General features: G+C 39.9%; 1 protein-coding gene and 1 long non-coding RNA gene across 9 annotated transcripts; one reads left to right on the forward strand and one right to left on the reverse strand.

Annotated features, from left to right (window-relative positions):
• Positions 1-8,318: 8,318 nt before the first annotated feature.
• On the forward strand, positions 8,319-12,146 carry RSRP1 (arginine and serine rich protein 1). Of its 5 annotated transcripts, none has more exons than XR_004140648.2 (6): positions 8,319-8,511; positions 8,738-9,319; positions 9,861-10,012; positions 10,404-10,448; positions 10,673-11,312; positions 11,680-11,745. XR_004140648.2 is itself a non-coding variant. In XM_010993771.3 (5 exons), the coding sequence occupies exons 2-5, from the start codon at positions 8,797-8,799 to the stop codon at positions 11,797-11,799; spliced, it is 879 nt and encodes a 292-aa protein (XP_010992073.3). In that variant the 5' UTR covers positions 8,339-8,511; positions 8,738-8,796; the 3' UTR covers positions 11,800-12,146. The 5 variants fall into 5 exon arrangements, 1 of the variants encoding a protein (XP_010992073.3); XR_010383920.1 differs by having other exon boundaries at positions 11,229-11,312; positions 11,680-11,698; XR_004140649.2 differs by lacking the exon at positions 10,404-10,448.
• Positions 12,147-16,206: 4,060 nt separating this feature from the next.
• On the reverse strand, positions 16,207-27,056 carry LOC105100661 (uncharacterized). 4 transcript variants are annotated; one of them, XR_010383923.1, is made up of 6 exons: positions 27,018-27,056; positions 21,262-21,392; positions 18,703-18,815; positions 18,011-18,123; positions 17,818-17,915; positions 16,207-16,567 (listed from the first exon to the last, which is right to left on the reverse strand). It is a non-coding gene; the product is annotated as an uncharacterized LOC105100661 (long non-coding RNA). The 4 variants fall into 4 exon arrangements; XR_010383924.1 differs by having other exon boundaries at positions 27,010-27,051; XR_010383925.1 differs by lacking the exon at positions 27,018-27,056 and adding an exon at positions 21,564-21,732 and having other exon boundaries at positions 16,209-16,567; positions 21,262-21,345.
• Between the last annotated feature and the right edge of the window lie 43 nt (positions 27,057-27,099).

A 27,099-nucleotide genomic window follows, 5' to 3' on the forward strand; every position in this document is an offset into this window, starting at 1 on the left:
ACCGTCCATCTGTATGTCCTGCAGTGGAGTGACTACACGGTTCTGCCTTGATCTCAATGGAAGTCTGAGTCACAGGCACTAACAGTCACAAGATTGTTAATTCTTCAGAAGCACCAAATAGACTTCAAAAAGGAAGGATAAAAATCTTAAGACTCTAGTAGTTTATCCTAACTAAAATTCCATGAAGCACATGATTGTAGTTGTGACAAAGCAGTCTTTATGAGCACATGTTTACTGTTAAAAAAGTAGAAGCCCTGCCAGAAAGCCTTTATATATGATTCATTAAATTTATTAATGTTTGAACTTCTTATTTTACAAATTTCGTAACATTATCAGTGCTAATTTTATGTGATGCTATATAGGACTAGGTTCTTTAAAAGAACTGATTCAAATAAAAGTATATCTACCTCTTCTAAAAACTGTAGCATCCAAATGCCTGCGATGTACTTTGAGGTAGGAATCATGTTTAATTTAGTTTTGTTTTTCCTGTAACTGGTAAAAAAAAAAAAAAAAAAAAAGGAGATACAGAGAAAATGCTTGTTGAAGTTGAATGAATGAATGGACAATCAAGCACAGTTCAGAATTTTAGAAGGAAATTTCTAGAGAATACCAGATCCTTAAGCTACCATTTACTTTTAGTTTCCTCCTTTTCTGAAAATAGTATGTAGATGGACAGATTCAAAACCAGTTGTCAACTTTATATCCTTCTTTGTTCAGCAACATCATCCTCAAGAGAAATAAAAGCACTAAAATGAAATCCTTGTTTATTCTAATTACCTTGATCAGAAAAATTGAACTAGAATGTGCTATTCTTTGCTCTTACGTGAAGTCCTTAATTTAAATAAAATCTAGCATAAAGCATTTCTCTTTGTGCATGTAACATAAACTCAGTATTAACTCACTTTATTTTTCATTCATTCAAATAACAAAAATCTCTATGGTGAGAGAAGGTCAGATGCTGGAGGGAAAAAAAATACTGATTGGTCTCGTTTTAAACTTGTGATCACTAATTTCAAGTGGCTCTGACAGATGCCTCGCTGTCCTGCTCTATCTAGTCAGTTTCATCCTAAAAGTCTACATTGCGCTTTCTTCTTTCTTTTCAGATCTTCAGTATCTTCTACCCATCCTCAATCTCAGCTGCTCATTTCACTGGGGAAAAAAAAACCACAAAAAGATCCACATAGGTGCTCGCCGCCAAGCTATCATCCTGCCTTCATCTGTCCTCATGCTCTGCCTTCTGTCCTGTCTTTGTCCATTCAGGCTGCTAAAACAAAAGTACCACAGCCTGGGTGGCTTATAACAACAAAAATTTATTTCTCACGTTTCCAAAGGCTGGAAGTCCAAGATCAGGGTGCCAGTATGGTCAAGTTCTGGTAAAGGCCTTTTTGTGGGTTGCAAACTGCTACTACTTGCTGTGTCCTCACATGGAGAAAAGGTGAGGAATCTCTCCAGGATCCCTTTTATAAGAGCACTAATCCCAATCAAGAAGCTTCACCCTCACGACCTAATCACCTCCTGATGGCCCTACTCCTAATCCAATCACCTTGGGGATTAAATTTCAATATATGAATTTCGGAGTGACACAAACATTCAGCCCAAAGCACCACCATATTGGGTAAACTGCCTGTGCTCCCAGGTAAGGCCAACTCCTCCACTTGTCCTCTGGACTGACCCTCTCACCTGCTCGAGAACACGGCACCCACAACTGCCCAGTCTCTGCTACATAATCCATTTTCCCTTTTCTACTAGATTATTTCCATCTGTATACAGACATGCTGTAATATATCCCATCTTAGAACAAAAAACAAAAACAAAAGTTTGATACAACCACCCTCTCCTAGCCACCAGTCCAATTCTGTGCATCTTTTTACAGCAGAATTCTAAATTCATAACTATAATATTTAAAGGAAAATAAAGTGATGTTGAGAAATTAGAACCTTCATACATGGCTGGTGAGAATGTAAAATGGTGAAGCCACTGTGGAAAACAGTTTTACAAGCCCACAAAAAGTTAAATATAGTGCTATCAAATGACCCAGCAATTCCACTCCAGCAGTGTACCCAAGGGAATTGAAGACATTTGTTCACACAAAAACTTGTACGTGGATGTTCATAGCAGCATTATTCATAATAGCCAAAAAATAGAAACCCCCAAATGTCCATCAACTATACACCACATATACATACATACAATGGGGTATACATACAATGGAATATTCTTTAACCATAAAAAGGAATGAATGAATTATGGATGCATGCTACAAGTTTGAACTTTGAAAACATGCTAAGTGAAAGAAGCCAGACACAAAAGACCACATGTTGTATGATTCCTTTTAGATGAGATGTCCATTATAGGCAAATCCATAGAGACAGAAAGTAGATCAGTGGTTGCAAGGGACTGGGGAATGAAGGGAACAAGGCATGATTGCCAATAGGGGGTTTCTTTCTGAGGGGATGAAAAAGTTCTGGAATTAGTGGTGATGGTTGCACAACCTTGTGAGTACGCTAAAAAACACTGGATGGTACACTTTAAAAGGATAACTGTCTTGGTATGTACCTTATATCTCAACTTCAAAACTCCTCTAATTTGCCTAAACTTACTATCTTGGCACTCTTTTCTCATTTTTTTCTTGAGCTTACTCCAGTCTGGTTTTCGTGCCCAGTAACCCATGGAAACTGCTATTGGCAATGTCAACTATGCTCTGTTGTTTCCTAAACTTTTAAGCAAAATCCTTTCAGCAGAATGTGAGGGAAAAAAAGTTTAAAATTCCTTTAGTAAATGAATTTGTCCTCATGACAAGGATTCTGGAAGTTGTAGAAAGGAAGCTAAAGGTGTTCATTATGGGCAGTATTTCATTGTTGTAACAGTGCATACGAAGGTGTGAGATTATGCATTTTTGTAGTCTAGCTATTTTAGGTGTCTGGGTTTTGTTTTGTTTTGTTTTAGGGGGAGGTAATTAGGTTTATTTATTTACTTAATTTTAATGGAGGTCCTGGGGATTGAGCCCAGGACTTCATGTATACTAAGCATACACTCTACCACTAAGCTATACCCTCCTCCCTCATTTTTCTTTATTTTTGCCATTATAGCTTTTGGGTGGGAATGGAGGTAATTTGGTTTTATTTATTTATTTACTTATTGGTTGATATACTTATTATTATTAATGTAATATAATCAATATATTTATTTACTTATTATTAATAGAGGTACTGGAGATTGAACCCAGGACCTCATGCATGCTAGGCATGTGATCTACCACTGAACTATACCCTCCCACCTTAGGTGTCTGCTTAAGGAGAGCATATTTTAAGGCTAAAAACCTTTTGAACCCTATTCTCCAAATCCTACAAGTGTTTTCTTCCTTCCAATACAATTAAGTAAAGCTATTTACCATCTCAGTGTATACGGTCACCTTTTGAAAGGTATATTCAGTATTTCTGACAAACGAGGACCCTGCTGCTTGACAAGCTGATGTTCACACTTATGGTTTCCCATAATTTGCCCCAACTCTACATCTCCAGCTTTATCTTCCAAAATTCCCCACCACAAACTCTGCTCTACTGAAGCTGGTTTATTTTCTGTCCCCAAATTATGAAATGGGCAATCCTATTTCCAAGATTTTGCTAAGAACTTTGTTCCTGTCTCAAATATTCCCTTCTTTTCCCTCTGCCTGGTCTTCAAGATTTATTTGAGATTCTATTTCATTTGCTTATTTAGTAAATGTCACCTGAATGGCTACTATATGCAATGCACAGTCTGGAATACTGGGGTACAGTGAAAACAAGCCTGTCCTTATGTAGCTTATATTCTAGCAGGAAAATGACACATTACACAATTAATTAAAACTTTATTACAATTGTGATAAATGCAAAAACTATGAGGCACCAGAAAACAGGATAACCTATGGTAGGGGAAATAAACTGGTCTAGAGGATCAGAAAGACTTTCTCTCAGACATTGTTGCTACAACCTTTTTGTAAAGCAATACGGCAATGTATTAAATCACACAGAACCTTTAACTCAGAAAGTCTACTTTTGAGAGTTTATCATATAACAATAAAAGTACCAGGACTTAAATGGCATGTGACTTTGGCTCCTAGCAAAGCTGCAAGCAAGCATTGTAAGATACAGTGTCCCACCAAGCCAAGCTGCCCAGTCAAACCACCAATCCACAAGGTGGATTGAGAAAAGCAAATGAAGGTAATCCAGTCTGTCATAAAGTACTTTTCAAGTGGGTGGACTCATGAAGTGCATAGAACATTCCAGAGAAAGCAGATTTACGTCCATTTGCATAATACAAAGCATCCAGCACATGAAAGCTTGCTATAAAATCCCAATGGAAATCTCCCAGTAAAAACTTACCCATTAATGGGGTTTAATGAAATGGTAGTTGAACATGGGGGCAAAGGCCAGTCCTATTCCAAGCACATTTGTCTTATTGGCTGGACGGGCTGATACGACTGTCCTTTGCCTATGGAAGGCAAATTGCTGTATAAGATCCTGTTTCATTGGTAAAACATCACAGTTGCACTACATTGTACCTCGAAGTAAAGGTCACCTGTTAGGTTAAGGATAGAATAGTTCACCTTTACATAGGGCAGGACAAGCTCTGAGTCTCCTGAGTTAGTATCTGTGATTGGTTGTTGAGCCAAAGCTGCAAAAATTGAGTATGGTCAAGTAAAGGCTGTGAAAGGATTTGGAGCAGAACACAGAGCAGATTACATGACATATAACCTTTGAAAAGGAAGTCTCTTACAGTACCAATAGTGTAGCCTTGTGCATTATTTCTTCTATTCTGAACCTGTTGACATTCTCGTCATTACATTGCCTGTGACTGTGCCTATACTGACGTCAAATTCCTTGTGCTGGTTATGTAACATAATCCACAGATGTACAGTCACTTATGGTTACTCTGATGTTCAGGTGACTATGGCCAAGACACCTCGTCTGATTGAGGAGCAGCACTCCAGTGAGCAAAGGTGTGCACTGAAGAGTTACACTGCTGTGCAGAGTAGAGCAATCCTCAGATGAGAAATACAGGTGACCATTAGGCATGGACACAAATGTCACATTCTTAGTTAAGGAGAGGTGCTGATCGGTCCTCATTGTAATAACATCACCAGTAATTGCACCTTTGTGGGTTATTGGGAATGATATTGCAGGTGCACATCTGGATCTGTGTTCTGTTTGCTTGCTTTTCCTGGCTTCTGAATAGACACCCAAAAGCCAAATAACATGGTACAGGAGACTTCCTAACACTTCTCAATGGTGGCTGCAATGTGGAAATGGTTGTCAGCTTCCAAGGTAATGTTGCAGATAACATCCTCATGTGATAAGTCTTTATGGCAGGAAACAGATGTGTTGATACATCGAGGGGTGCCTCCTGAATAGCACTGCAAGCCTGGTGTTTCCATGCAGGAGCTACCAACCCAAGAAGCAGTCATCAGGAGGAGCAGTAGGAATAATAGCCTAGTTACAGTGAGGCTCAGTAATTGCAGGCAGTGGAGGGGCAAGCCCACATGGGGTGGTGTTTGAACCAATGGCAGGAGTTCCTTAGGACATCCTGGGAGACAGGAATGTCACATCAGATTGGAGTTTATTGATCTTTGTGTTAATTGCCTTGAATGCTGCAATGGTTGATTGCAGCTAATGATTCTACAGTAGCTCTAACAACAGAGCTGTCTCATCTCATCTCTGACCTAAGATCAGTGAATATGCCTTCCTCTGTGTTAGAATTACTCAGAGCTTCTCTTTCCTCTTTTCAGCTCTCACCCTCTAGATGAGCTCCATGGTCACAAGCTCCTCTTACCTTGTCTTTCTGAGAGCTAAGCTTACCCTCTGAGCTCCCACCTAAGGTACTTCGGAGGTAACTCCCTGCATGGTGCTGTGGTCTTCATTGCAATCAGCTGCTCCAGGTTATATCCTGGACATGGCTCTGTTGACCTTGAAGCCACGTATTAGGAGCCAGCAGAGGAGCTCTGCAACTCCTCGGACATTTTTAGAATCTGACTTTGGTTCCAAGGCATAGTTTTTAGTGGTGGAAAAATGGGATACCACATGAATGTCCATGAATAAACAATAAAGGATAAAAGATTAATTTCTGGTACTTCTAGACTATGGAATATTATACAGCTGATAAATTATATCTATATGGTTTATCTTCAAGGATATTGATTATAAAAGCAAGTTTCAAATCAGTATGTTTAAAATGAGCCCATATTCCTAAAAAATACCATAGGCTTATATATTTGAAAGAGTTTGAAAATGTTAACATCAGTTATTTCTAAATTATGGGGAAGAAGAATGGGGACCTCTTTTAGAGGATTCTGTACCTCTAGGGAATGGATAATTAGCTTTTATTTTATATATCTTCAGATTCCTCACTACTTACCAAATTAGCTGTTATTGGGTGGGAGTATAGGTCAGGGGTATAGCACATGCTTAGCATGCACGAGGTCCTGGGTTCAATCCCCAGTACCTCTGTTAAAAAAATTAGATTCAAAAAAAAAGAAAGAAAATTCTTTAAAAAGAAAGAAGATAAAAAGACAAAATTAGCTGTTATTAAAATTAATGAAAAACTGTAATTTTGGTAGGGGAAAGGACTACTAAATTTTTCTTAATCTAACCAACAGCATCTAATCCAATAAACATTCTGTAAATATTTGTGGAAGGAGGGAGTAGAAACACATTTAAATATATTTTGTAGAGATGAAAAGATCACCATTAAACCATTAATGGTGTGATGAAGCATTGCAGAACCTCTAAATGAACAATGGGAGGGAGGAGGAGAGATACTTAATGAAGCTGGCAAAGAAAAATGGGAAAAGTGAAAGCAAGGTAAAACAAGTAATAGACACCAATGGAAGAGATAAGATCAACATTGCAGTTACTCCAATAAATGTAAATGGGTTGAATTTACCTATCAAATAAAAAAAAATCTTTCACATTGGGTGTAAAGACTCAGCTAGATGTTGTGTACCTTTTAAGACACACAAAGTGAACATTTAACAAAAAGGATCCTATTCACAATCCACAAATAAGATCAAAATATTTCAGAATACACCTAGCAAGACAAGTGCAAGATGTGTCTGGAAAAAAAGCTATAAAATTCTAGTGAATGTATTAGTTTTCTACTGCTTCAGTAACAGATAACCACAAACTTAGTGGCTTAAATCAACCCCGATTTATTTTCCAGTTCTGTAGGTGAGATGTCTCACTGGGCTAAAGTCAAGGTGTCAGCAGGGCTGGTTCTTTTTGGACGACTAAGCTAAGGGAGAATCCCCAACACCTTGCTCATTCAGGTGTCGGTGGAACTCAGTTCTGTGGGGTTGTAGGGCTGTTTTCTTGGTGCTGTCAGCTGGGAGCCAACCTTAGTTCCTCGAGGCCTCTCTGGAGTCCTTGTAGATAAGATACCCCACAACACTTCAGAAGCAGCAACAGGATGGTGAATCCTCCTGTGATTAGATTGGGCCCACCCTATATAATACAGGATAACTGATTTTGTATCTCCCTCCAAAGAAAGTGGCTTTTGTAAATCTTCTTGACTTGCAAAGAAGCCCTATAGGAAGGCAGACTCTCCTTAAGAAGTGTTTAGTTCATCCAACCAAAAGTTATTTCAAGGCAATTTTCATGCTTTATTAACAACAGTAAGTATGTTTGAAATGTATCCTACTTATAAATCTCTGGAAATAACAGTCACCAGTATTTATTCCCTAACACTAAGCACACTGGAATAGACATCTCAGACATCATTCTGAACCCCTAGATTAAAGGTCAGTTATGGGTGTCTTTGTATTCTGTCTCCGCTTTTCTTACTTTTCCTAGCCAAAACACGGGAGTGAAAAAATCCCTTCTAAGATACTGCACTGACAGACATCCTGTGACGTCCGGGGAGGGGCGCTGTGCGGCGGCCTGGCCGAGCTCGGCCGCGGTCGCCCTCTCCCGCAGTAGGAGATACGGGTCAGCAGGAGGTGGCCAGGAAGGGTCCAGCAAGGCACAGCCTGAGCCTGCAGCTTCCCAAAGGGTGGACACAATGACCCAGTCACCATCGGCCGGGCAGTACTACAGTCCGCTATCACCCGCGCTGGGCCGCCTCACCCTCACTTAGTTCCAGCGGAGAAAACCAAACAAACACAGGCAGATACCCGGATGGAGCGGCATCATCCTCCCCCTTCCTTCCCCAAACCCGGTCTGAGGCGCGTATGCGCATCCTGGAGGCCATTGGGCGAAGCGAAGGGTGGGTCGCCTGGTGGCGAGAGAAGAGCGGCGGTTGGACGAGAGGGGAGCCACGCCCATGCGTTAACGTCCCTGCGCATGCGCAGGGCGTCAGCTTCTGGTACTTTCGACGCGTTTTCGGACGCTCGGCTCAGATCGCGTCCGGACGTCGGAGGTGGAGGTGTAGGTTTTGCTTTTTGGGAGCGGCAGCGAAAGGCCTTTCTTCGTCTTAAGCTTCGAAAGGAAGGCGTCTGTCGGGCCTTTCTTTCCGTGTTGAGAGAGGCGTCGACGGCCTGCGGTGGGTTTTCTGGTGACGGGGTGGGTCCCGCAGGCACCTCATCCCGTGCGTGGCCGGGGCAGTGCGGGCCCTACGGGACGGGGACGATGGCGGCGCTTCAGGGCTGGCAGGTGGCGGCGCCATTGCCCGGAGGCCGGGAGGCTCGTTTCCTTCTGGGCCCACGGCCAGCCCGCGCGACTCACTTCCGGGGCTTCATTTTTTCCCCTCCCCTTTCGTTTGTTTTTAGAAACAAGTTTCCTGGAAGAGATCCTCGGAGAAAAGGAAGCTCGGAAGCTGTCGGCCGAGATGTCCAGTTACGTCAACGACCTGTGGCCGGGCTCGCCGCGCAAGGCGTCCCCCTCGTCGTCGCGGTCGGGCCCGTCCAGCCGCCTGTCCTCAGCGTCGGGGAGCCGCTCTCCCCAGAGCTCTCGATCTCCGTCCCGGTCCAGCATCTCGAGCCGCTCGTGGTCCAGGAGCCGCAGCCCGCCCCGGCGGAGGAGCAGGTCGAGGTCCCACTCCCGGAGGCGCTACCAGAGGAGGTACCGGCGCTATTCCCGATCCTACTCGCGGAGCCGCTCGCGGTCCCGCAGCCGCCGGTACCCGGAGAGGCGCTACGGCTCCCCCAGGAGGTCCTGCCGGTCCCGCAGCCGCTCCCGCAGCCGCTCCCGCTCCCGGGGCCGCTCCTATTACCGGAGGGCCTACGCTATCGCGCGCAGCCGCCGGTACTACGGCTTCGGCCGCACCTTCTACTCCGAGGAGCGCAGAAGCTGGAGGGGGCGATCCCGGACCAGGTCGCGGAGCCCATCCCCCTTTCGCCTAAGTGAAAAAGGTCAGTCCGTCGCAGAGAGAGGCTTTTGGAGGAAAGAGGAAGGACGTCTGTAGATTAATGGTTAAAACTACGCTACAGTTGGCACCCAGTTTTAAGATGGGCGCCATTCTTTCCTCTTGGGACTGAGTCACGTTTCTGTGTTACATGTAAATGGCTCAGGGTGGAGGGAAGTTCTTGGTGGAGTCTTCAAAATGTTAGTGATTTATTTACCCATTGTAAGCTTTTAATTGTAGATTATTTATGGATGCTTATTTTCTTCAGCAAAAGAGAGTTCTGTTTCCATGAATAGTTACATCTTATATATGAAATCGTTTATTTTCAGTTTTTAAAAACTTTATTATGAAAAAAATCTTCGCAAAAGTAAAACTAGTGCAGTGGACACCTATAAATTCAGCCAGATGTTCCACAATTGCTGAAAGTGTCACAGGAAATGTTATTTAAACTTCCGTATATTGCTGGGTTAAAAAAGCAGAAACTTGTTTTGTGATTAAGTCTTTTGGGGAAATACTACAGAATTAATGAACATTCTTATGTTTTGTAGATCGAATGGAGCTGTTAGAAATAGCAAAAGCCAATGCAGCAAAAACATTAGGAACTGCCAACTTTGACTTGCCAGCTAGTCTTAGAACTGTTTCTGTATCTAAAGAAACAAACCGTGGTACGGCTGTACTGAATAACCGGGCAAAGTCTGAGGTAAGTATTCTAGGTTTATCCAAACAAAATCTTCAGAAAACTACTGCCAGAAAGATCTGATTAGCCATTTTTATTTGATTTGCCCTAGACTGCTGCCTGGAAAGGCTAGCTAAATATAATTTGTTAAAATGAAAATAACAGATCTGACAATACTGGACAGAATCTTCCCCCATGAAAATGGGAGACAGATGAACTTTATTTTCAGTTGGCACAGTACTAATTTACTTTCATAATTGTAGCTAGTATTTTGGTGATTTCTGTGCAGTTACCAAGTTGTTTTAGCTAGTTCTTACAGAGTATTTATATGTAGCTTTCATTTGCAGCATTATGTTCCCACAAATTCTGTATTCAACATACAGTATAGTTTATCTGCTTTATTTCTGTCTTATAGAAATCATGAATGTGGTCTCCAGACATTGATGAAGAAAATCTGTTGGTAATTGATACATGGGCAAAAGCATCAGAGGTTTAACTAATTTGAACTTTATGTTGACACACTGAAAGCTTAGTTTTTTGTTGATAGATCCATGTGCATGCTAGAATTTGGGACAGGTACTATTTGAATAAGGTACTGAAGACAATTTTTAAACAAAAGTGTACTTCTAGTGGTGGGGCATCTGATATAGGTGTCCCTTTCATAATATATGCAATATATTCCAGATGTTTTGAGAGATTACAGAAGAAGAGGCCTGCTTCACTTGCAGATAAGTTTATTACAATTCTCCAGAAATTCTGCAGTATAAAATTGATAGCTTTAAACGTTTAAGGTAGTTAGGAATTGATAGGCAAACCCACATCTGAGTCTGAATGAGAGGAGATAATCCATCTTTCCTATCTTAACCGAGCCTAAGTATTAGTGATAGACAAATAAGATCTTAGTTGAGTTGCTTTTTCGGATGATCAGGTTCCCAACTAGACTGACAAATGCCTTAGTTCTTTGAAACTAGGTATTTTCTGGTACGACTACTTTCAAAGTTATTGAATTTGCATCAGGAGATACAATACTGCTTTATGGGGAAGAGTGTTTTAAGCCTATCATTCAAGCACCTTTGTTATGGGGAAAACTCAACAGAGTACCATGTTTATTTTAGGCTGTTAATTATTTGGTTAGATCTCTCCAACTAAATTTATAATACATTTTTGGGCTGCTTTTTATACAGTACTGTAAACCAAGGGTATAGCTTTTTAAAATACATATTTTTTCTTACCTGTCTAGCTGTCGGAAAAGTTAACAGAAGATGAAACTAAAAATCCCAGTGGAAAGTCTTCCCAGCAAAAAAGCATAGCTTTTAGCTCTAATGTAAGTATATCTAAGTATTAACCACTCAAAAATTGGACATAGAACATATTTCTGTCATGTGAGCTTTTATTTTTGTTGACTTACAGTTTTTGTCTTTATGATGATAATTTGAGGCCTACTAAGCTACTTAAATTTTTTAGTATCTTTTTGTGTGGCTCTTAGAAGTGACTGATATAATTCCATCTAATACCCACATTATCAGTTTGAATATTTTGTCTTTTAAATATTGCTCTTAAAACTTTTCAATTGCTGAAATATTTAAGTTATAATCTTAAATGGAATTATTTAATGTATCTTGTAAAAGCACGTTTTTTATGTATAATATATGTGTTTGGGAAGCTGACTTAAGAATTTGTTCTCTTTACAGAATTCTGTAGCAAAGCCAATGCTTCAGAAGTCAGCTAAAGCTACTGCTGAAGAGACCTCTTCAGGGTCCCCAAAGATAGATAAGAAGAAAAGTCCATATGGACTGTGGATACCCGTCTGAAAAAAAGAAAACCAATGGCTAAGGTTACCTGAAATGCACTTTATTGCAAATTTGTGTTTCTAGCATTATTCCATTCCTGTGCACCATTTAGTGGTAATTGTCGCAATGACAAATGATGACACGACGATGTAAATACTTAATATTTAAATATTAACATTCTAGATTTCTCTTGCAGACAGGAGATAGGACAAATGGACCAGAGGTTACGCACAGGTGGGATCCTTGTAAATATACTTGTAAATATTTTATATAATATGGATTGGTTATATAGAAATGAAATTTTTAAGATAAACACAGTAATTGAACTCTTTATCTTGTATATATTTTAATAAATTGTGTTTTTATTATTTTAGTCTCAGTTAATTGTGTATATTTTACATAATGGGTCTTTAATGGGAAGAATAAGGCTGTATCTCTAAAAGCCTTGCTAAATCAGTTAGTTCCACATTCACAGACTGAGCATGGGGGACCTTACACTCTCACTGACCTTAACCCGGGAGTTTGTGAGAAATGCTGAATCTCAAGTCTCTCCCCCCGACCTCAATTAGAAACTAAATCATAACAATATTCTCCATTGATGTAGATTCTTATTAAAATTTGGGAATCCTGCCATACTGTTGTGCTGGAAGAATTGAGCTTAAGGGCAGGAAAGTTAGGCTGAAACAGAATACCTCAATGAGCTATAAAATCTGAGGTTTTAGTTGCATTTTTTCATAATGCTTTAATAAGTATTCTAAATACGAAATTCATTAATTTGAAATTCTTTAATGCTGCTGTAGCTGGGAAGAACCTTAGCTAAAGCACATGAAAATTTAAAAATGGATGTTATCTTTAACTGAAAGATCTGGACAGTTGGTCTAAATAATAGCTAATTAGAGACTTTTGTAGTAGTATTTGCCTATTAATATATACTAGTGGATACCAATATTAGATTTAAGCCACTTAGATTGTTTCTGCAAGTGTTACTTGACTTAAAAGATCAATGTTTTGAGTTAAACGAAGGAGCCAGCTTAATGAATTTATTGTGCATATGTGCTAGGCTTTAGCAGTAAAACATGTCTTGCTAGAAGGAAAAAAATTTCTGGTAGACCAAAAACATGCATGAGGTTTTATTTTAAAGTTGGGGGAGGGCGCTTACTATTGATTGTTTTTCTTTCCTTCTCTCTTGACTCTTGCCACAATCTTGAGCAGATTCAGAACAGAAATTTAGAAAACAATAAAGTAGGCTTCTAATAGGCAAGGATAACAAATTAGAGGATAGGATGAGCATATTAGAGGCAAAACAACAAATAAGACAGACACCCAGAAATTAGATGAATAGATGGGCAGGCTTAAATCCTAATTCTTGAGTAGAAGTAGACTTTAAAAAAGATGGTAAAGGTCCTCAAGTGGGATGTACTATAGTATAAAAGATGTGTACTGTCCAGTATTTCACCTGCATTTTCCTTTAAGACAGCCATTAGCTACATGTGGCTGTTGACCACTTGAGAAGTGGTAGGACTGATGAACTGAGCTTTAAGTAACCACTTACTGGGAAGTGCAGATAATAGATTTTTGTCATAGAGAGCTCTATCCAATACAATTTTCTAAAATTTGACCCCGTGGAAAAATGTACGAAGACTTGGATATATATTATACACTCCTGGATGTGTAATTCCTATCTCTATCACTTACATAGCCTTGGTCACATTTTCATCCCTCAAGCCAGTGGCACATGATTTGTACAAGGGGAATTTCCTAGGAGAAAGAGTTGCTATTCTGGGTAAAATGTCTTTCTCAAAATTCTTGGGGGTGGGTAACATGCTTTGAAAGGTAACAAAGTTTACATAGCAGATGCATTTTATTCTAAGGAGACCTGAGACTATTGGTAGACTGATACAGTTACAGCAGAGTCCAAGAGGACATCAGCATTTGTAACTTTTAAAAAAGCGGACACCCTCAGTATTTTTAAAACTTAAAAAAAACATGAACACCCTTGTTAGTATCATTTGTTGGTATCCTTAGCAAAGTTGCAGAACTCAAGGATTTCCTTATAAGGGGGACTTGGAGTGAACTGACAATGCTAGGATCATTTTCACGCTCACTTAGCTGGTAACAGAAAAGCACTTGCTTTGATTGTGACCTGTGTTCAAATGCAGCCCTTAACAGCTAAGTGGACAAGTCATGTAACCTCTTCAAACCTTTTCCTTTAAGAGGTTTAGCTAGTTGCTGTGGCTGTGTGCCATTTCTGAAATTCACTGCTACAGTGATCTTTTCCTTTGGTTGGAGACTTCCCTATATTCCTTTCATTTCTTTTTTGGCTCATTTTCTCTTTACTACCTAGTCTCCTGAAAAGAATGCTTTTTTTCATAATTACCCTATGGAGTCCTATCAGTCCTTGTTTAACTTGACCTTGTTGTTTGTGCCTGGCCTGGACTATTGTGTTCAGTCTCTCCTAGGCTTTGTAACACAGGTTAACTGTGGATGTTCCCAGATGGGCTGTCATGTAAGTGGCATGTAGTTGCCCAGGTGTGATACCATGTCATATAATCTGTGGACAATTACAGCAAGCTGGTAGTGGCAGTGGGAAATTACACCAAGAGACTAAATTCATTGTTGTCCAATAGAAGAGCCACATTGAAAAAGGTAAAAAGAGGTGAATTTAAGTTACCCCAGTATATTTAAAAATATCATTTCAACATTTAAGAAAGTGGGTTTTTTTGTGGGGGTTTTTTTGGTAGGTGGTGTGATTCAGTGTATTTTACACTTAAAAGCACAACTCAGTTTGCCTTAGCAACATTTCAAGTGATCACTAGGCATATGAGGTGAGTGGCTACCATTTTGGAAATCACAGCCCTAGACAGTAGGTTCAGGTCTGTAATACTTCGCTTTTCTTGTAGAGAAGCCATGCTTACTGGACTAATGCACCACAGCATGCTGTCCTTTAGTTGTCTTTGCTGAAGCACTTACTAAGCTTACTTAGTAAAATGAAACGTTTCTATGAGTGCTCCCTTTTCACTATTTCTTTTGTGGAGTCCTTTCTCAATTTTTTCTGTCATTCACGCAGAGATTTACATGCCTTTCTTTGATCTCTCCCATTGTCTACAGGGGCTCTTTGTCCTTTGCCCACTGTTGGGATTCTGTCCTTGGCCTTTCTTTACAAGCTATTTTGACAATTTCCTTCACTCTGCCTTTTAACTACCATCTGCTAACTGAAAATTATCAATTTTCTAAGCTCCAGTTTCCAATACTTGCCTCAGCTCTACAAAATGAACCTTTCCTATACTGAGCTTATTACAGTATTGCCTGTTTGAATTTGTGGCTTTTACCATCCACCCAGTCACCATCAGAGTAGTCTTCAAATTATACTGACATCTGCTTATTTGGTTGTCTGTTGGGAGTGCTTTTCTCCTCTGGAGAAATCCTATTTGTCCTTTAAACCCAGGCAGTGATGTCTATGAAACCTACCCTTAGTAATTTTTCCCTCCTCTCCTTTTCCCTTAGTACAAAGGTATTAAATGTTTCTTCGAAAATACTGGGGAACAAAAAACTATGGCAGATTATTCCTAGGATAAGATAAGGCAGTATGGTTATTTGTATCATATTATTTTAAAAAATAAGTAAAATTATATCGCCTCTGTTCCCATTCCCCAGGGGTAATCACTCACTATAAATAGTATGATATACCTCCTGGATTTTTTCTATGCCTGTACAAACCTCCCTATATATAGTTGAGCGCATCTTTTCATGTTAGTATAGATCTGTCTTGTATAATTGTATGAATGTACCATAGTGTTAAAATTTACCTATTCACAATACATTGAACATACCTTTATTAATAGCACTAATATTACCATCTTTATAAGCCCATCATTAGCTAAATCAGAGCTTCCTACTCGTGCCCAACCTACTTACTGACCTCAATCCTAGTCATTTTTATTCACATAACATGGCACAACTAATATTCACTTTCATGTAATACTCCTGACTACCAGTTTTCTATCCTCTATTTCCCATAACTACTACTAAGACCACATGTCCTAATAATATTTTTACCAAATGTTTTAACTTACTTTCTTCCAAGGGATATTTGCTTTTTGAAGGCTGGCGTATTTATAAAATGCCTTTGGAAAATCAGTCTCCTACCCTCCCTATGTTTGCCCCATAAATGCACCTGGGCCATGGGGTAGAACATGGGACAAGTGAGCACCTGTTAGTTGTGACCATATCCTGGGGAGAGGGGCTAGAGTGAACTTCCGGTAGCCACTGTCATTGCTTTCCTTTCACTACCTACCACAGCTTACAAGAATAATTACTACCAATTTAGCATCCCATCTCTGAAGCTCCCAAGTTCAACTCTAGGTCAAGTCAAATAAATGACAAACTTCAGCATGACGATGACTTGTCTTTGTATCTAAGAATTTTAAGCCTAGCAGAGTGCACATGTTAAGCACACACTTTAAACAAAGAAATACAAGACAAATTTTTCTTCAAAAACTGAGTAATAAATATATAAGTATGAAAATACACAGACATTTGTAGAACACTTTACTACAAGTTATAAAAGGAATGAGTCCTAGTTTACTGGTACAATTTGGCAGTCAAAACAGTTCCTAAAGGAGATTAGACAGCTGTTCCTCTTTCCAAATTCTGTTTAATTTCAGCTGTGTATTTCCCATAGAATCTTTCTGCCTTCTTGTTGAATTTGGCATTCCTTTCATTAATGTAGTCAATATCTGCATCATCATTATAAGGATGTCTCCGGCTATATTTGTCTCGTTTTTCAATTCTGTAATGTAAACAAATACACAAAATTCAAAGCTGCTTTTTTGTTCTTAATAGTTAAGATTGATAACAATACCTTTAGAAAAGCATCCTGCAATGAAATATGTTCAATGAGCATTCCTGAATTTAATTTTATAAGTTAACAGTACCATCAGATGGTCTGGTCTGCAGTTTGGGAAATTACCCAAGTTCATACTGAAATATAAGGGCAGTGATACATTATACTATGTTGAGAGCATTTTTATACATACTCTGTAGGTTCTGCCTAATAATTACCCCTTCAAACACAAATAGATGTTGGAATGGGACCATTCCTCAAAGCAATAACTCAAGATGTTCCTTAATTTCTATCCACTTGCTACACTTTAAGACCATAACATTAATTTTGTTATTAAACGTGAAATTAGTATTGAAACTTTAGGTTGGACTTGTAATACTGCTTTTCCAAATCTGTGACCATCCTATCAATTTCCTCCGTGGAACGCACATGTGGTCTATGAAGAAGACTGTTAGATGTTGGGTAGAACTACTCTCCACTGAAAAAGAGGCAAGTGGTGAGTAAAACAAAAAAGAAAAAAAGATCCTATATCTTCAGAACTGGACACTGTTTAGTGGTCAGAAATGGAAACTTTGGGATCATATTTGATTTCAAAGAAACAATTCAGATTTGAAAAAAGATATTTAAGAAATATCTACTCCAGAGCCCGAATGAGTCAGCTGAGGACCACAGGTGAGTGGACTTAACCTAACCAAGTTCATACAGAAGGAGGGCTTGAATAACATGCTGTGCTCAGCACAATTTACAGCTCTCTCCACTATACTACATGACCACTTTTAAAATAGTCTTGATCTTTAGCAAATGACCTGTCTTACATAATTAGGTAAGGAGTGCAGTTTACATGTTTTACTGTACGTGATAAAGTTAGAAAGTATTACAGTGTCTTTTACCTGTGGAAGGAGTTAGAACAACAGTAATCATGATAATAAACAGGTAAAACATAACACAGTGCTTACTATGTGCTAAGCACTGACGAAGTTTACTGTATGAATTCATTTACTCTTTATCATAACCCTATAAGGTAAGCACTATTATTCCCTGTATACACATGAGGAAACAGAAAAATTGTGTGACACAGCTAGTAAGTGGTGGAGCCAGGACCCAAGGCCAGGAAGAAAAGCTCCAGATAAGCTCTCTTAAATTCAAGGCCTTCCACTAACATACAAAATGTATACTTTTCAATCACATCAACTTACTGTTTTTCTCAGTCTTTCATATGTTTCCATGTCAGGTTTGATCTGCTTGGTTAACCTATGATACCGGCGTTAACTGGGCAGCAGCGTAATCTAAAAAACTGAGAACCCAGATTGTTTTCAGTGTTGGGGCATTATTAGACTTGTTAAGTGGGCCATTAACAGGTCCATCCAATAAAGTAAAGGTTAGTTTTACCTGAAAAACCCAGATCTGGTTTTTCTTCCTTTTTCTTCTCCCATCTTTCTGCATCTTCTGCACTGATCTCCAGCAATTTCACTTTCTCAGTCTTCCCACCTTGCTGCACATTCCTAAAAAGAGGGAAAAGAACATTAGCTTTACTGCCTTATATAATTTCTTGATTCCTTTCAACTCAAAGTCCTAAAGACTGCCATCAAGACAGTAAGTTGACCAATTTTCAAAGAAAATTGTGGCATTTGCTATTATCTGTAAGAAATAATACATCTGTAACAATGACACCAAAAATACCTGTGTGGGACACATTAGGTGTCCATCAAAATCCTTTCTCCCCTCCTTTCTGGGCTCATGGCTGCCCATTTCTCAACCTCCCTCACAGATGGATCAGGACAGGTAACTTGGGCTGCTCAACAGGGAACTGATACATGACAGACTCATGAGTTTTACTGTTTAGTACTGTTGAAGCTTTTGTTACTGTAGCTTTTTACCCTAAAATCCATTGTTTATGTGGCTCTAATAATGTGCACTGTTGTAAATGTTTTATATACTTTTTTCTCACAACTCTCTAAGGTACAGATCAAGGAAACCAGAGCCAGAATGCTTAATGCTGAACTACCATGCCATATACTGCCTCACAGAACACAATATAATATCTGATCCACAGCTTGTGAAGAAGGCAGAAGTGTACTTACTTTTTTCTTTCCTTCCATTCCAAACGAGCTTTTTTAGCTTCCCAGTTTGCAGGTAGTTTAAGTCTTTTATCTTCCTTCACAACTTCCTAGTGATTTAATTTTTGAGCTTCATTCTACCACCAGGACACATAAAGTTTATCAGCAGAAGTATGGAAACAAATCCAAACATGTTATCTGTCTTCTTCTATTGTAGACCATCCAAAATAGACTTATGGGTCTTATCCTGGAAGGAAGGGAGCTACACTGTGTGTGTGTGTGCTGGAGATATTTCACGTAGGGGGACGAGATGAGGTAAATATTCATACCTATACCTCAAAGTATTCTTTCACTGCCTTTGAGGAACCACGTGGTAAAGATGGAAAGAGCAATAATTTGGGAGTAAGGAGGCCTGAGAAATATATTGATTTGACTATTCCTTGGCTGTGTGATGTAAGCAAGTCTCTTAGGATTGGACTGAAACAGGGTTTCCTGAAGTATGAGTTCTACTGTACAGAGGTACTTGAGGGGATTTTAGATACTACTGAATACTCTGAGTCACGTACTGAAAAAGTGATTCCATTTTCATTCCTCTAATTCAGATTGGGTTGAAGACAAAGTTTCAGCAACTAACAGTTTAACACCTCTAAAAATACCTATCTTAACACCTTGTTTAATCTCCCTTTAAAAACAGAGGGTAGGAGGCACCACCAGAATGCATCAGAATGCAAATCCTGACTGTGAAACTACAGACAAAATAACCTGTTTTTTTTAACCCAACAAAACAAACTCCCAGCCTCCCACCCCCACCCCACTCCTGCTAACCCAAAACAAGCCCACAAAACAAAACAAAAAAACCTCAAAAAGCAAAAACAAACCCCCCCAAAAATGGAAAGAGAACCTACAGATTAAAAAGAGATTAAAATTAAAAATTCCCATTTGAAATAGTAATATTAAATAAATTTAAATAGTAATTTAAAGAACACTGAACAAGTGGACAGGTGGTCACACTTACAAACCATGAAGGTGGTATGAAAAGGACTCCAAACTAATTCCCCTATTGTCTATAAAGTTCAGAAAGTTTTAGGTCACAGAATTGATGGCAGAGTCAGGCCAAGAACCCAAATTTCCTGATTTCTAGCTGTTGTTTCCTCTACATATTAAGTATTTTAATATCTCTTTAACCACAATACCATCAGCATGCTCCCCAAATAATTCCTTAATATCAAATATCGTCAGTGTTCACATTTTCCTGATGGTCTCATAAGTGTTATTTTTACAGTTTGTTTGAATTGGAATTGAGACAAGTCCCATACATTGTGATTAATCAGTATGTATGTATATCTCTTAAGGTTTATTTAATCTATAGTTTCCTTCTCCATCATCTTTATCCATTGCTTTTTTGGGGAGTGTGAAAATGAGTGGGTTGAATGTCCTATTGTTTCCCAAAGCGGCTTTTGCTAGTTGCCTCTGTATAATGTCTTATAACATATTCCTTTGATCTCCTGTATTTCCTATAAATTGGTCATTAGATCTAGTGGCTTCATCCAATTCAGGTTAGATTTTGGGGAAGTCTGATTATACGAAGCTAGTGTTACATCTAACAGGAGATACATAATCTCCAGATTTTCTCCTTTTCTGTGATGTTCACAGCCATTGCCTGTGATCCAGTGATTCATTAAAGACGGCAAAGGAGGGATGTTTGAATTGTATCATTGCTTCTTCACGTATCATCTGGCCTCCTATTCTCTTACAATAGTTCAAGTGAATTAAGTATGTACGTTCCACTAGTTTTTAGACTGAGTTTTTCTGCGCAAATAAAGATAACTACCCTCCTCACACATACCCTTGTCTCCAGTTGCACTCAGCTGCCTGCTGGCCTCGTACCCTAATGGGGACTATTCCTTTGCCCTTGTTCCTACTATTTGGATACCTCTGGTCCCAACTCCTTTACTTGTTTGATAGTATCCTACTCAGCTTAGTTGTACTTTAGTAGTGTTTTTCTTCACTGCACTCGGAGGCACTTTGTTCCTCCCTCTAACATGGCATTTATCAAGCTGTGGAGTAATGACTGGTTATGGATCTACCTCCACCACCAGGCAGAAGCCTTACCGTATTTACCGCTGTATCCACACCATCTGGTTGGCTGTGATAGACTAGAGGCCACTGAGGGGGAGGGGACGTTTCTGGCGGAATGAGTGAAGCCAACTTGCTGTGTGACAACAGACAAGTTACTTTACATTTCTGGTCCGCAGTGTCCTCATTCATAAAAAGAAAGATTTGACAGAATCACGTGAACTGAGAGGAGGGTGCGGTGAGAGGTTGCTTAAAAAAAATACCAATGTCTGGGTCCAGAAACTGATCAAATCATATGCTCTGGACGTAAGGCCTAAGCATGTGTAGTCTTTAAAAGTTCTCATAGTGACTCCAATGTGCTCCCAGGTTGAGAACCCTGGGGCAGAACTTTCATCTTGCTCTGAGGGTCTGTCACACGCGCTGGAGCAGTTTCCTCGTCCCTTCCTTCACAAACGCGCACAGGCCTGGCCAGCTGACAGGTCTCAGGTGACCCCCAGGGCTACTCACCGGCTTCAGGTGAAGCTCCCGGAATTTGCGCAGCCTCTGTTCGCGCTTCTGGGCGGCCAGCTCCGCGGCCCCGCCCACTGGCCCCTGCGGCGAGGAGGGCAGGCTGGAAGCAGGGCCTACTTGGCTGTTCCCTGGAAGCCCAGGCGGATTCCATGTGAGTCCCGACAGGCCAGGCTAGACCCTCACAGCCGACCCCGACCCCACAGTGTCTGCGTCCCTCTCCCTTCCTCCCTCGCATCGCCTCTAAGTCTGACCGCAAACGCCTCTATCTCCCCAACCGCTGGGCAAGGCCAGCCACCCACCTTCTCTGCTTTAGCTTTCCCCCCAGACTTCTGGCGACAAGAAGTGACTTAATTTTTCCGACTTTCTGGCTCACTTCCGGCCGCCAGGAGCCACAGGTTTCAGGACAAAACCTCGCCCCTTTCTGCTTCCCCAGGAGCTGAGGAACCACTCCCCGCCCCTCGAAGCCCTGGGCTGTATTTAATTGGTCAGGCTTGTACGGCAGGCGCTTTGAGTGGAAACACCTGGGCGGTAGTGGCGAAACCGGAGAGGCTGGGGTCTGTGTGTCCGAATTCGGTGTTGGGACCGGAATGCAGAGTGAGAAGAGGAGGGATAAAAGGGAGGAACCACCATCAAATGTGTGAGAAAGTAACCCAAAGCACAGGTTGTGCCCATCAAGTGACCAAAACCTTTTAATTCAGATCTCTGATTATACAATCCAAAGTAGGGCCACGGTCACCATCACATCAACCTATTTTAATCTTTGCACAGCAGTTTATTGCCTCCCCACTAAGTACAACGTAAGCTTTAAGAGAACAGGATCTATTTCTATCTTGTTCACAACTCATTCCCTGCGCCTCCAAACGTGCCTGGTACAAAGATGCATTAATTTCATACTGTTGAATGGAGGAAGCAAAGAACAAGTTGACTTGCAGTATTTGGGATCTCTTCCTCATGCATCTCCATGATGCAGAGAGGCTTCTTGGATTAACTTGAGGCTTTGACTTTCTCCTCAAAATTCTGCATAGAATCCCACTCTTCACATATTTGTCCATTCATTCAATAATGAACTGTATAACCACTCTCAGTTATTTAACTCTCCTATTATCGAGTTCATTATCTATGAAAAATAGATAATAAGGCAATACCCATGTCACAGAGTAGTTTGAGGACAAACTAGATAATATATGTGAAGCATCTGTGACCAGTGCCTGGCCCATGGCAAATGACCAATTTTCCAGTTGGGGTTAGATGTGTCTTCCTGCCTGAGTTTTCTTAAATGTCTTTCTTCAGGAAAGACCTAACCTTCACCACACAAAGGGTCAGTTTCCCCTCTTATAGCTCTTCATACTTCCTTCTTTGCGGTGCTTACACAAATGTAATTAAATCAATGCAGAATTGCTTATCTAGTGCAGTTAATTTAAATGAGACAAGTTTCTTAACTATGAAAGCAGCAAATCTAGCAGTCATAGGCTTTTATTTTGTCAGTATTATGGATGATCTGACAAAGCAGTCTTACATTTATATTCTTTAGAAATATAGAAATGTCAATTATTTTCAGAAAGATCACTTATCAGAATTACAGGGTTTGAAAATACTATCAGTCAGAGTTCTACATACTCAAACCAAGTAATTGAGATTTTAATAAAGGGATTGTTTACAAAGTTTTAGATTGGATTAAGAGAAACCAACAAGAGAATAAAGCATTCCAGGGCTAGCAACAAGGGAAAGCCATTGGTACCCCTAATCCTAAAGAAGCAAAGGAAGAATAGGATAGGTCTTCAGTCAGAGCTGTGACTAAGAAATGCAGCCAACCCATAATCCAGCCAGGGAATAAATTATCCTGACCTCATTTCTTCTGGACTTCTGATCTTCTGTAGGTGCAACTCACTGGCAGGACCCAATGAGTAGAAAGTAATAAGAAAGAAAGCTTATTGATACAGTCATACAGGCCAGCTCTCATGGGAAAAGAGCAGAGCAGAGACTGGTGGAGAGTAGTTCTAAAGAGGGCAAACAAAATATCTAACACAATTGTTTTCATGGAACATGGCAAGAATTTAATTTTTTTGAAGTCTTATAAGTGCACTTTGTTCAAGTTATATTTACATACATTTATATTAATGAAGAACAGAACAAGCTGTGTGGCCAACTGAACCTTCCAAGATGGTAGAAGATCTTCTAAATTATGTGCTATGCTTACAGTGTGATATTGACACTCCTCCCATGGAGAGGTAGGGTCTATGTCCATAATCCTTGAATCTGTGACTTGAAGGAAGTGACATTATGTAACTTCTGAGGCTAGATCATAAAGGGTGAACAGATTCTACCTGGTTCTTAAAGAATTTTTGTTCTTAGACTCCAACTACCATTCTTTGAGGAAGCCCAGGCCAAATGGAGAAGCCACATGCAGATGTTCTGGCAGACAACTAACATCAGCCACCAGACATTTGAGTGAGGAAGCCTCCGAAATGCTTCCAGCCCCAGCCCCTAATCTGACTACAACCACATAGGAGACCCCCAAGTGAGAACCACCTAGCTGAGCCCAGTCTAGAACTGTGAGAGATAATAAAATAGTAGTTGTTGTATCAATGTATCAAGCTTTGAGGTGACTTGTCCTGCTGTCATAGATAAATTATACAGTTCCACAGAGTTTTGAAGAGTCACACAAATCTCCATGTTGCACAGGAAAACAAGATAGACATCCCTGGGAATGTTCTTAATACATTATCTTACAAAATCAGATTTGTTGAGCAGTTTTTTTTTTTTACCACACAGAATATTATCTCTCCCTTCTATGCTACTTTCTCTTTATCTCTTTTAGAGATTCCTTTAGTTAGTCATGAGGATTTGCACTTTTTAAGGCCAGGTATTGGGAATTTTCTTAATTTGCATTATAAGCAAATTGGCAATATACAGTTCAATTTTACTTATAGGAATGGAGAAAAGAATGACAGGACTTGTAAAACCATAAAAGAAGCAGCTTACAAGCATTTCCCTTCCCCAATGTCCATTTGCTTTCCTAGACAAGTCTAAGATCTGTGAGGCAACTCCCCCCTGACCACTTCTGTATGCCACTTGGCCCCATCACAGAATCTGGTACCTAGTAGCTTGCTGTTCAATAAATATTAAAAAGCTGAATGGAAAAAAATTATCGGTGCTACCTCAGAATATCTGTGAGCTCAGCAAACAGAGCCCCATGAATCTACTTAACTCCCCTTTTCCTTCCATTTCTTCCCTCGTAGCTTTACACTGGGGACTCAATTACACCAAAGATATGAGATCACTTCCTCAAGACATACTTTAAAATCTTCCTCAATATAAGGGAATTTAATGGATTCTGAAGTCTGTTACAGTTTTGAGATTTTTGGGGGGTGGGTGCACTAAAACAAAGACCTGGGCTTTATTTAGGCACAGACACATACTTCCAGCAAGGAAGGAAGGGGTTTAAAATCACAGCTTTCTGGGGCAACTGGTTCCTGTGTACTTCTGATAGGAAGGCGGGAAGTGGGGTTGGGGACTGTGTCACAGCATTAAGGCACAAGAAGCTCACCAATGAGGAGGAGCTAGGCAGGAAGAAGAGAGGGGAAAGGAGGTTTGGAGGAAGAAGAAGAAGAGGAAAGAGAAGTGTCCTTGAGGATGGTCAAGGAGGAGAAGAAGGAGGAGGCAACTTAGGAGGAAGCCGGCCTCAGATCATGTACCAGGTTCATCATGCCAGGTATCCCTCAGCCTGGGTTAGTTCAGCAGGGCCTGCTCCAGAGGGAGAAGTTGCACCAGGAGGAGGGGTCAGAGGGAGGATCCTGGGGCCTGGCACACATGCAGAAGTGGCGACCCAGGTTGGGTCCTGGCTTCCTCACAGTTCATATTACACGCAGCTCAGTTTTGAGATTTTTGCTGTAACAAATGCCCTTGTATACCAGTGCGTTCGTACCAGTACTTTTATTTCTGATAGATTCTAAAAGTTGGTCTACTTAAAGGGTTCATGTAATTATAATTTTGATAGATATTGTTGATTGACTTTTCTTAAAGGTAGCAATTCCCATTCCTATCAGCAATGCTTAGAAGTGCAGGTTTCTGAAATCTCCTCTATTATTTGATTTTATTGGTCTTTTTATTTTTTGCCAATTTGAGAGGGATAAAGCCACATAGAGTTATTTTAATTTTCATGTCCTGACAGTCAATGATTATTATTTCCCCCTCTTCTCTGAGATAGGAATCTAATATTGTTTTGTCCAGATTGCAGCCAGTTATGCAAACACCATTTATTCTATTTTATTCTAAGAAGCGTCACTTTCCCACTCAATCCACTTGTGAACTTTCTCTTCTCTTCCATTTATGTGTCATTTTCTGTGCAAGTGTTTTATTAAGTTTTAATTCCAAGTAAGACAAGTCCCTTCTCATTTTTTTTCCCCCAAAATACTCTTGACTCTTTTTATAGGAACTTTTAATATTAACTTTTAATTTTGGAATTGGAAATATATTAATATGGTTCAAAATATTATATGTCTCTACAATAACCCACCCCCAGATTATTGCTTACTTAAGCTTCTTGCAGAACAAAAAAATACTCTTAGTAACCCTAACCCTACCCATTGTTCCCTAAAGGTAGCATACTATAACTACATACACAGTTCTGCTCCTTGCATTTTTCACTTAGTATATTTTGCAGATCTTCCCAAATTAGTATACACAGAGATCCCCCATTTTTATAGCTTCAGAGTGTTCACTGAATACCATAATATATTTAACCAATCCTCTATTGACAGACATTTGAGTTGTTTCCAATTTTTGGCTTTTACAAAAAGACAAAAACAAAACAAAACAAAACAAAACCCACAACTGAAATGAACCACCTTGTACAGAAGTTATTTTATACCTGTGCAACTGTACCTGTAGGATATATTCCCAGATTGCTGGGTCAAAGAGTAAATGTGTTTGGAATTTTTACAGATATTGCCAAATTGCCCTCCCTAAAGGTTGTATCAGTTTTCAGTCCTACCATCAATGTATGAATTCGTATTTCTTCACAGGTTCACCATAGTGTGTTGTCAAACTTTCAGATTTTTTTCAAAGTATTCTCCAGGTCCAAAAAACAAAAACAATAACCCACAGAGATTCTGATGGGACTAACATTACATTTATACTCCTTTGAGACACTATTTGTGACATGCCATTTTTATATTGTCTTCCAACCAGAAAATCCTTCATCATTTATTCAAATTTAATTTTTTGTGCTTAAAATTATTTCGTACTTTTCTTAATGTTACCATTGAAATCTTACACCTAGGTATCTTTTCATTTTGGGGATTACACTTTCATTTCCACATCTAACTAATGGTTTTAGTGATGAAAAAAGTTATTTTCATATATTCTTCTTTTATCCAGTACCTTACTGCATTAATAATTCAGCTGAACTATTAACAACTTCAGCACGGTTACTAATTCTGGCTCAGTTTCCCTGCTGGATACGGAAGAATGAACAAGATGGGACGGGCCCTGCTCCCCTGCAGTTTACAACGTTGTTGGAGGAAAGAGCATATTAAGAGGAGAAAAACCTTGCACTATTCAAGAGAATGAAAATGGTGCCGTATGACATTACTAAGAGCCTACGCGAGACAACGTAGTCGGGGAGACCTGTCTCGAAAAAGGTGACACTAAGGCTAAGGACTGAAAGGAAAGCACTTTCCGCTCAAAGGTGCAGCGCACAGTGAAGATGACTCGCCATTAGGGTCCTGGTTCTACGATTCCTACCAGCCTACCGGCTCCCGAGAGGTTCCAGGCTCTTCTCTCTCCGCCCCGCCCTTGCCTCTGCGGCTGCGCAAGGCTCTGCCCAATCGAAAT

Source organism: Camelus dromedarius, chromosome 14 (assembly GCF_036321535.1).
Source record: "Camelus dromedarius isolate mCamDro1 chromosome 14, mCamDro1.pat, whole genome shotgun sequence".
NCBI classification, from domain to species: Eukaryota; Metazoa; Chordata; class Mammalia; order Artiodactyla; family Camelidae; genus Camelus; species Camelus dromedarius.

Bases quoted from the DNA above. Each gene is read 5' to 3' on its own strand.
- RSRP1 (XM_010993771.3), top strand. From the start codon at position 8,797: ATGTCCAGTTACGTCAACGACCTGTGGCCGGGCTCGCCGCGCAAGGCG. The intron at 9,320-9,860 runs GTCAGTCCGTCG...TATGTTTTGTAG, and splicing joins CTTTCGCCTAAGTGAAAAAG to ATCGAATGGAGCTGTTAGAA. The intron at 10,013-11,228 runs GTAAGTATTCTA...TTACCTGTCTAG, and splicing joins ATAACCGGGCAAAGTCTGAG to CTGTCGGAAAAGTTAACAGA.